Genomic DNA, 11,512 nt, shown 5'->3' with positions numbered 1-11,512 from the left:
TCAACTCTTAAAAAGTGGAGCGAATTGAAAATTGAATAATTAATTTTTCAAAATGGAACAAAATCTAATTTTCAACTCATAAAAATTAAAGAAAATTAATCAATGCATTATTGAGAATAAAAAATTGAACTGTCGAAAAGTGGAAAAAAATGAAAATTGAATTATTAATTGACGAAAACTAATAAAAATTATTTCTTCAACTGTTGAATATTCATTTATCAATTTTCTTCAATTGTCAGAAATTGTATTTTCAATTGTTCTAAATTAACAGAAACTGAAAATTCAATTGTTTAAAATTGAAAGTTTAATTTTCAACCGAAGAAAATTCAATTGTTAAAAATTGAAAAATATTTAATGTTTTCTAAACCCTTGAGAATAAAATAAAATAAAATTGTTGAAAATGAAGAATATTGAAAATTGAATATTCAACTTTTCAAAAAATTGCGAAAAATTAATTTTCAAGTGTTGAAATTTGTAGAAAATTGATAAATAAATTTTCAATAGATGAAAGTTGAATTTTCAAATATTGAAAATTAAATAAAACTCATCATTGAATTTTCAACAGAAAAAAATTCAATTGTAGAAAACTGAAAAAAATCGAAAAAGAAAAAATGAAAATTGAAGAAAATTGTATTGCTGAAAATAAAAAATATAATTTATATAATAAATAAATAAAATAATTATACCTTGATTGTACAATTCCATAAATCTGCGTTGATATTGTGTCAATTCTGATCTTCCTGGTACATCGTCAAGTTGCCTTGCAAGTGAAGCTATAACTCTATTTTTCTTGGCTAATTGCAGTCTTAATTTATTAACCTTTTCCCTCTGATCTTCATATTCAATAACTTGGTTTTCCTCTTCCGGAGGTTCTCCTTTTTCAACTTCCGAAACTGCATTTCTTAAAAGGTTCAAATCCATTCTACACTGGTCCCGGAATTTACTCTCCTGATCTTTCAGACCCTCGTGCACCGAAAGAAGTTCTTCCAGTTTACGAAGAGTACTTTAAAAAAAAATATATATATATATATTTTACATTTTTATTATTTCCAAATACGAATTTGTTCTTAACTGAGAAAATTAAATTCGGAATTTTTCATTTATTTATTTTTCATTATTTATTTATTTTCATTATTTATTGCAAAAAAAGATTACTTTACTACCATAAAAGATAAATTCCTCATAAAAAAATGAATTTTCAAGAACACTATTGCAATTTTGATAAAACGATTTTTTCTTAACTAAAGAGTTAAATTTTTAATTAAATATTTGAACTTGCAACAAAATTGTTGCAATTTTAAAAACTAAACTTTTAATTTTAATTTTAACAGTTAAATTTTTCAATTTGATAATTAAATCTACATCAGAATGGTTGCAAATTTTCAAACAAAAAATGTTAAAATTTAACTAAATCAACTACATTTAAAAAAAAATGGATGAATTTACAGTCTAAATGTAAGTATTTTTTCTCCTAATAATAGAATGTTTCACAAAACAGTTGAATTTTCGAGGAAAAAAATAATAAATTTTTAATAGAATACTTGAATCAAAAAAAAAATTAATTTTTTAACAACAAAGTTGAATTTTCAACAGCATATATTAATTTTTAAGCAGATAGTTGAATTTGCTGCCTGCAAAGATGAATTTTCAACCAATCAAATTTTCATGCTAAAAATAACTTCTACCTGAATTTAAAAAAAAAATAATTACGTTTTCAACCAAATTAATTAATTTTCAACCAAAAACTGGAATTATTTGCCTACAAAGACAGATTTTCAACCGAATACTTGAATGTTCAAGCTAAAAGTAAAAAAAATGTTAACAATTGATTTATGAATCCGAAAATTCCGATAAAAAATTCAATAAAAATAATAATTCTTAACAACAAAAATAGTCAAACTTTCAACCGAAGTGTTGAATTTTGTAAAATAATTAAATGTTTAACAAAATATTTGAATTTTTAACTAAATAGTTTCATTTTCTACCTAAAAAGATCAGATCTCAACAAAAATTTTAATAGTTAATATTTCAACACAAAAAAAATAATTTTGAACCAAATAGTCCGATTTTCAAACAAAACGTTGAACTTTTAACGTACGAAAATTAATTCTCAACAAAAAATATAATAGCTTATGTTCAACCACAGAGGAAATTTTAACCCAAAAAAATCAATTTTTAGCCAAAAGTCGAATTTTCAACAAAACACATGAATTTCCAAACAAATAGTTGAATTTTCAAGATAAAAAAAAGATTAATTTTCTACTTGCAAAGATATGTTTTCGAAAAAATAATTCAATTTTTAAACAAAAGAGTTCTTTTTAATTATTTAATTTTCACCAAAACATTTTAATTTTCAACTAAAAAGTTTAATCTAAAACCTACAAATATTAATTAACAAAAATTGTAATAGTTGATACTCAACAAAAAAAGGTAAATTTTCTACCAAAAGAGATTCGTTTTCAACTAAATTCATTAATTTTCAATAACAAACAACGAATTTAAAAAAAAAAATAGTAAAATCTTCAACCAAAGAGTTGAAAAAAATGAATTCAATTTTCACCAAAATATTTCAATTTTTAACAAAAAAAGTTTAATTTTTTACCTAAAAATATTAGTTCTTAACAAAAATTGTAATAGTTGATACTCACACAAAAACGTTCAAGTTTTTACCAAAAGAGATGAATTTTAAAATAAAAATAAAAAGAATTTTTGAACAAAGTTAATTATTTTTTCATAAAAAAGTCGAATTTAAAAAAAAAAGATGAATTATTAATTAAATTTCAGTTTTGTACCTACGAAGAAATATTTTGAACTAAAAAGTTGAATTTTCAACAAAATACATAAATTTTTAAACCAATAGTTCCATTTCCAACTAATTTATTCATTTTCAACAAAGAAAACGAATTTTTGAAGAAAATATTCAAATTTTAAACTAAAGTGTTGAGTTTAAATAAAATAATTCAATTTTTTCCAAAATATTTGAATTTTTAACGAAAAAGTTGAATTTTTAACCTATAAATATTAATTTTTAGCAAAAATTTTCATTTTTGATACTCAACCTAAAAGTTAAATTTTCAAACAAAAAAAAATGAATTTTTAATTTTTATTTAAAATTTGTATTTTGAACCAAAATGTTCAATTTTTAAAATACGAAAATTAATTCACAAAAAAGTATAATATTTGATATTCAACCATAGAATGTGAAATTTTTTTAAAGAGAGATAAATTTTCAAATCAGAAGGAGAATTTTAACCAAAAAAGAATAGTTTTTACCAAAATGACCGATTTTCAAAGAAATACAAAAAATTCCAAACAAATAGTTTAATTTTTAACAAAAAAAAAGTTTCATATTTAACTTCTTAATTTTTAACAAAAAATAATTAATTGAAAAAAATCAACCAAAGAGTTGAATTTTAACAAAATAATTTAATTTTCACCAAAATATTTAAATTATTAACTAAAAAATTGAATTTTCAACCTAACAATATTAGTTCTTAACAAAAATTGTAATAGTTGATACACAAAAACGTTCAAGTTTTTACCAAAAGAGATGAATTTTCAAACCAAGAAAAAAAAGATAGTTCATTTCCAACTTAATTTATTAATTTTCAACAACGAATTCTTAAAGAAAATAGTCAAATCTTCGACCAAAGACTTGAATTTAAAAAAAAAAGAATTCAATTTTTACCAAAATATTTGAATCTTTATTCAAACCTACAACGAAAAAATTTGTAAAATTCAACTCTTTGGTTGAAGATTTGACTATATTATTTCAAAATTTGTTGTTTGTTATTGAAAATGAATAAATTTATCATTTTAAAATTAAACTATTGGTTTAAAAATTTATGTATCTTGTTGAAAATTCGACTTGTTTAATGAAAAAATAATCTTTTATGTTCAAAAATGAATTTTTTAGTTTGAAAATTCGTCTCTTTTGTTTAAAAAATTAACTTTTCGGTTGAGTATCAACTATTACAATTTTTGTTAAGAATTCATATTTCTAGGTTGAAAATTCAACTTTTTAGTTGAAAAATAAAATATTTCGTGAAAATTGAATTCTTTTTTTAAATTCTACTCTTTGGTTGAAGATTCGACTATTTTATTTAAAAATTCGTTATTTGTTATTGAAAATTAATAAATTAAGTTGGAAATGGAAATATTAATTAAAAAATAAATACATTTTGTTGAAAATTACCAACTATTCTTTTTGCTCAATTTTTTATCGGGATTTTCGGGTTTATAAGTCAACTATTTTTTTAAACTTTCTACTTTTGGTTTGAAAATTTAACTATTTGTTTAGAAATTCATGTACTTTATTGAAAATTTAAATTGTTTAATGAAAAATTAATCTTCTTTGTTCAAAAATTCATTTTCTTATTTGTTTGAAAATTCATCTCTTTTGACTGAAAATTTAACTTTTTTGGCTGAGTATCAACTATTACAATTTTTGTTAAAAACCAATATTTTCAGGTTCAAAATTCAACTTTTTAGTTAAAAATTCAAATATTTTTTTGTGAATATTGAATTGTTTTTTAAACATCAACTCTTTGGTCAAGAGTTTGATTATTTTCTTTACAAATTCGTTGTTTGTTGTTAAAAATTAATAAATTAAGTTGAAAATAAAACTATTGGTTTAAAAATTAATGTATTTTGTTGAAAATTATCAACTATTCTTTTTGTTAATTTTTTTATCGGGATTTTCGGGTTCATAAGTCAACTGTTTTCTAAAACATTCTAGTTTTTAGTTAAAAATATATCTTTGCAGGTAGAAAATTCAAATTGAATTCTTTTTTTTTTTTTGAAAATTCGACATTTTTAATAAAAAATTAATCTACTTGTTCAAAAATTCTTTTTTTTTTTGTTGGTTTGAAAATTCATTTCTTCATGCAGAAATTTTAGCTTTTTTGGATGAGTATCAACTATTACACTTTTTGTTGAGAACTAATATTTTTAGGTTGAAAATTTAACTTTTTAGTTAAAAATTCAAATAATTTGGTGAAAATTAAATTTTTTAAATTCAACTCTTTGGTTTAAAGTTTGACTATTTTCTTTAAAAATGCAGTTTTTTTTTGTTAAAAATTAATAAAATAAGTTGGAAAAAACTATTGGTTTAAAAATGAATTCATTTAGTTTAAAATTGCCAACTATTCTTTTTTGTTGATTTTTTTATCGAGATTTTCAGGTTCATAAGTCAACTTTTTTCTCAAACTTTCTATTTTTGGTTTGAAAATTCAACTTTTTAGTTGAAAATATATTTGCGTAGGTAGAAATTTCAAATGAAATTGAAAATTCATCTTTTTTATTTTGGAACTTTAACTATTTGCTTGAAAATTTATGTATTTTGTTGCAAATTCGATTTATTTAATGAAAAATTAATCTCTTTTGTTTAAAAAATTCTTTTTTTTTAAATTCATCTCTTTTGGTCGAAAATTTAACTTTTTTGGTTGAATATCAACTATTAGAATTTTTGTTCATTAATATCGGTAGGCTATAAATTCAACTTTTTACTTAAAAATTTAAATGTTTTGATAAATATATTAAATAATTTAAAACGAAAATAAATATTTTGGTTTGAAAATTCAACTATTTTGTTGAAAATATATCTTGGCCGGTAGAAAATTAATCTTTTTTATGTTAAAAATTCAACTGTTTGTTTGAAAATTTATTTATTTAATTAAAAATTAGTCTTTTTGGTGAAAATTGATCTTTTTCAGTTCAAATTCTCCTTCTGGTTTAAAAATTCATCGTTTTTAAACAAATTTCACATTCTGAGGTTGAATATCAACTATTTTTTTTTTTTGTGAATTTATTTTCTTACATTAATAGTTCAATTGTTTGATTCAAAATATATCTTCGTAGGTAGAAATTTCAAATAAAAATTACAAATTCACTTTTTTTTTAATTCAACTACTTGTTGAAAAATTCATGTATTTAGTTGAAAATTCCACTTGTTTAATGAAAAATTAATCTTATTTGTTCAAAAATTAATTTTTTGTTTTGTTTAGAAATTTATCTTTTTTGGTTAAAAATTTAACTTTTTTGGATGAGTATCTACTATTAAAATTATTGCCAAGAACTAATATTTTTAGGTTGAAAATTCAACTTTTTTTTGTTAAAAATTCAATTATTTTGGTGAAAAATTCATTTTTTTTAATTCAACTCTTTGGTGGAAAATTTGAATATATTCTTTAAAAATTCGTTGTTTTTTGTTGAAAATTAATAAATTAGTCGAAAATGAAACTATTAGTTTAAAAAGTAATTTATTTCGATTTGGAAATTTAACTTTTTAGTTTAAAATATATCATTGTAGGTGTAAAACAGAAATTGAATTAATCATTCTTTTTTTTCGAAAATTCAACTTTTTCATGAAAAATTAATTTACTTTGTTCAAAAATTATTATTTTCTTGTTGTTGTTGAAAATTCATCTATTTTTTGTGAGAATTAACTATTACAATTATGGTTAAAAACTAATAATTTTAAGTTGAAAATTAAAATATTTCGTGGAAATTAAATTATTTTCATTTAATTCAACTCTTTGGTCGAAGATTTGACTATTTTCTTTAAAAATTCGTTGTTTTTTATTTCGAGTTAATAAATTAAGCTGAAAATGAAACTATAGGTTTAAAAATTAAAGATCCTTTGTTGAAAAACCTTTCCTCGAAAGTAAGTTTTTTAGCTCAAAATATAACCTTTTTCATTTTTTTGTTGAAAATTCGTCGTTTTTATAGAAAAGTAATCTTTTTGTTTAAAATTTCTTTCTTTTGGCAATAAATTAAATTAATATAATAAATTAATTAATTTAATTAAATATTCATTTTAAAAATTCAATTGATTTTTTTTTTAATTATTTTTTTCTTATTTATTATTTAAAAATTAATTTTTTAGTTTAATTCATCTCTTTTGGTAGAAATTTCACCTTCTTTGTTTGAATATAAACTATTAAATTTTTCGTTAAACATCAATCTTGGCGGGTTGTAAATTTAAATGTTTTATTGCAAATTTTTCTTCTCGGTTGAACTTTAGTATTTTTTTAGTTTCTTCAACTAATATTTTTAGGTTGAAAATTCAACTTTTTTTGTTCAAAATTCAAATATTTTTGTCAAAATTTAATTATTTTTTTTTAAATTCAACTCTTTGGTGCAAAATTTGATTATTTGCTTTAAAAATTCGTTGTAATGAAACTATTAGTTTAAAAAATAATTTACTTTATTGAAAATTTTCAACTATTCTTCTTGCTCAATTTTTGACCCAGTTTCGGGTTCATAAGTCAATTGTTTTCTAAAACATTCTACTTTTTAGTTATAAATATATTTTCGTTAGTAGAAAATTCAAAATGAATTGATAATTTATTTTAATTTATTTTATTGAAAATTCAACATTTTTTTATGAAAAATTAATCTACTTTGTTCGAAAATTCGTTCTTTTTTTATTGAAAATTCATCTCTTCCGGTATAAATTTCAAATTTTTTGGATTAGTATCAAGAATCACAATTTCTGTTAAAAACTAATACTTGTAGGTTGTAAATTCAACTTTTTTCTTAAAAATTCAAATATTTTGTTGAAAATTGAATTTTTTTAATTCAACTCTTTGGTTGAAAATTTGAATATTTTCTTTAAAAAATTGTTGTTTGTTATCGGAAATTGATAAATTAATTTGAAAATTAAACTATTGATTTAAAAATCAATATGTTTTATTGAAAATTCGACTTGTTTAATGAAAAATTAATCTTCTTCGTTTAAAAACTCTTTTTTTGTTTTGTTTTAAAATTCAACTATTTTGTTCAAAATATTTCTTTGTAGGTAGAAAATTAATCTTTTTTTTATATTAAAAATTCAACTATTTTTTTGTAAATTCATGTATTTTGTTGAAAATTCTGTTTTAATAGAAAATTTAACTTTTTTGGTGGAGTATCAAATATTACAATTATTGTTCATTATTATTGGTAGGTTGTAAATTCAACTTTTTAGTTAAAAATTCAAATGTTTTGGTAAAAATTGAATACTTTAAAACAAAAAGAAAACTTTTCGGTTCGGAAATTCAACTATTTTGTTCAAAATATATCTTGGCTAATAGAAAATTATTCTTTTTTTAATGTTAAAAATTTAACTAATTGTTTGGAAATTTATGTATTTTGTTGAAAATTCGTCTTTTTGGTCAAAATTAATCTTTTTGGGTTAAGATTCTCCTTCTGGTTTGAAAATTTATCTCTCTTTAAAAAAAGTTTCACATTCTGTGGTTCAATATCAAATATTATATTTTTTGCTGTAAATTAATTTTCGTGCGTTAAAAATTCAACTGTTAGGTTCAAAATATATTATTGTAGGTAGAAATTTCAAATAAAAATTAAAAATTCATTTTTTTTAATTCAACTACTCCTTGAAAAAAACATACTTTTTGTTGAAAATTTAAATGTTTAGAATGAGTATCAACTATTAATATTTTTGTCAAGAATTAATATTTGCAGATTGAAAATTCAACTTTTTTGTTAAAAATTCAAACATTTTGGAAAAAATTGAATTTTTTTTAATTCCACTCCTTGGTTGAAAATTTAAACATTTTCTTCAAAAATTCGTTTTTATTTGTTGGGAATTAATAAATTAGTTAAAAATGAAAGTATTGGTTTATAAATTAACGTATTTTGTTGAAAATTAACAACTATTGTTTTTGCACAATTTTTGATCGGGATTTTCAGGTTCATGAGTTAATTTTTCTCTTAAACATTCTACTTTCGGTTTGAAAATTTAACATTTTAGTTCAAAATATATCTTCGTAAGTAGAAAACTGAAATTGAATTAATAATTCATATTTTTTTGTTTTGAAAATTCGACTTTTTTATGAAAAACTAATTTACTTTGTTTAAAAAATTATTATTATTTTTGTATGAAAATTCATCTATTTTGGTAAAAACTTAAACTTTTTTGGTTGAATATAAACTATCACATTTTTTGTTAAGAATCAATGTTTGCGGGTTGTAAATTTAATTGTTTTATTGTAAATTTTTCTATTTGGTTGAAATTTGGTATTTTTTGTTTTGGAAATAGTTGGGGAAAATTCATTTTTTTAGGCGAAGATTCATCATTTTATTTGAAAATTTGACTATTTTTTTGTTTGAAAATTGGTTGTTTGGTTGAAAATTAATAAATTAAGTTAAAATTTAATAAATTAAGTTGAAAATGCAACTTTTGCTTGAAAATTTAATGTATTTTGTTGAAAATTAGACTTTTTTTGGTGCAAAATAAATTTTTTTTGTCGAAAAATTGAATTTTTTGTTTGAAAATTAATCTCTTTTGGTAGAAATTTCAAATTTTTTAGATGAGGATCAACTATTAAAATTATTGTTAAAAACTAATATTTTTAGGTTGAGAATTCAACTTTTTAGTTGAAAATTAAAATATTTGGTGGAAATTAAATTATTATTTTTTTAATTCAACACTTTGTTTAAAAATTTCACTATATTCTTTAAGAAAATTTTTTGTTATTGAAAATTAATAAATTATGTTGAAAATGAAACTTTTGCTTTAAAAATTAACGTATTTTGTTCAAAATGATCAACTATTCTTTTTTGCTGATTTTTTTATCAGGATTTTCGGGTTCACAGGGGAACTGTTTTCTAAAACTTTTTACTTTTGTTTTGAAAATTCAACTGTTTGGTTCGAAATATATATTCGTAAGTAGGAATTTCAAATAGAATTGAAAATTCCTTTTTTTTGTTTGAAAGTTCGACTATTTGCTTGAAAATTCGACATGTTTCATGAAAAATTAATCTTTTTTGTTCAATTTTTTTTATTTTTATTTATTTCATCTCTTTTGTTAGAAAATTTAACTTTTTTGGCTGAGTATCAACTATTACATTTTTTTTCATTTATATTAATAGATTGTAAATTCAACTTTTTATTTAAAAAGTCAATATATTTCGATGAAAATTAAATATTAAGAAAAGAAAAATTTTTGATTTGAAAACTCAACTAATTTGCTGAAAATAAATCTTGGCAGGTAGAAAATTAATATTTTTTTATGTTAAAAATTCAACTATTTGTTTGGAAATTTATGTATTTTGTGGAAAATTCGACTTTTTGTCAGAATTGTTCTTTTTTGGTTAAAATTCTCCTTCTGGTTTGAAAATTCATCTCTCTTTACTCAAATTTCACTATTATATTATATTTTACTATTATAAAATTTTACTATTATAAACTATTATATTTTTTGCTGTAAATTAATTTTCGTACGTTAAAATTTCAAACTTTTGGTTGAAAATCGGAATATTTTGTTAAAGATTATTTTATTGTTGTTAAAATATCAACGATAATAATTTTTAATAATTGTAGATGTTATTGGTTTTCTCTACTGGTCTTAATCAATATTTATTAAAATATTTATTAATCAACAATTTTTATTAAGAATTAAGCTTTTTAGGTTTATATTACCTTGAAAAGGGTTTTTGAATAAACACCGTTTCCAGATTTTTTTGTAAATATTTTTGATAACGTTCTTTTTTTTCATTTGAATAGATAAATTTTAAAAATTCTTGTTCAAACTTGATTGGATTCTTCGGTTTTTTATGAAAACAAAAATTCTTCAGAGTTACAAGAATTTTTCTCTTCTAAATTTCTCGAAATAATAACTTTATATTAAAACGTACTCCCTATTCTCATCGGTTTCCATTTCCTTCATTTTTTTAAAGGATTCCTCAACTGTTTCTCTACCCGTTCGAATTTTTTTCAACCTTTCACTTGCATCTAAAAGTTTCATCGCCATGGAATCTCTTTCCTTTCTTAGCTTCTGGGCTTTATTTTCCAGAGACGACTTCTGTTTCTCTAATGCTGCTATTGCCCTAAATGATGCATTGTCCTGTAAAAAATTATTATTATAAAATACAGGGGAGTTGTTTTATTAAAAGAAAGAAATTTCCGTTCATTTCCCAATTCCCGGTCAATGAAATTTAAAAAATCAAAATCTAAAGCTAAAATTTTTTAACTTTTATAAATTAGAGTTCAAAGAAAAAGAGTTTCGAAAAAATTTTAAAATTATATCATTTTGAACAATTTCAAGATGGCAACCTTGAAAATTGAATGATTACTTTCTTTATTATAAACTGAACAATTCTTAAATTAAGAAATAATATATTTTTATTTTAAATAATTGAAAAAAAACTTCAAATGCTTTGAAATCTTATTTAAAATTCTTAAAACATTTACATATCATTTTACGTTAATTAATTTTTGATAATTTTGTAAGCCTTTTTGAATATTTTCTTTAAATTAATTTTTAAATAAAAAATCATTTTCGATTTTCCTAAGAAAAGTTTTTTATTCTTCTGAAGCCTTTTAAAATTTTTAAAAAGCTACTTTCTTCTTAAAAAATTCTTAAAATGCTGCTATTGCTCTAAATGATGCATTGTCAAAAAAAAATATTATTATAAAATACAGGAGGGTTGTTTTATTAAAAGAAAGAAATTTCCGTTCATTTCCCAGTTCCCGGTCAATGAAATTTAAAAAATCAAAATCTAAAGC

The 11,512-nt window shown here is 20.6% G+C and overlaps 1 protein-coding gene across 1 annotated transcript in view; it reads right to left on the bottom strand.

The window, feature by feature from the left end:
* The window catches only part of LOC117182262 (coiled-coil domain-containing protein 93), a 39,415-nt gene that overhangs the window by 14,040 nt on the left and 13,863 nt on the right, over positions 1-11,512 (bottom strand). Inside the window, exons 8-9 of the mRNA XM_033375373.1 lie at positions 10,642-10,850; positions 687-1,003 (exon numbers count right to left, since the gene is read on the bottom strand). Of these exons, the coding sequence (XP_033231264.1) occupies positions 687-1,003; positions 10,642-10,850 (526 nt within the window). The remainder of the gene's footprint in view (positions 1-686; positions 1,004-10,641; positions 10,851-11,512) is intronic.

This window comes from Belonocnema kinseyi, chromosome 10 (genome assembly GCF_010883055.1).
Source record: "Belonocnema kinseyi isolate 2016_QV_RU_SX_M_011 chromosome 10, B_treatae_v1, whole genome shotgun sequence".
Lineage (NCBI taxonomy): Eukaryota > Metazoa > Arthropoda > Insecta > Hymenoptera > Cynipidae > Belonocnema > Belonocnema kinseyi.
The sequence above is the reverse complement of the archived record's forward strand: the minus strand, read 5'-3'. Positions and strand labels throughout refer to the sequence as shown.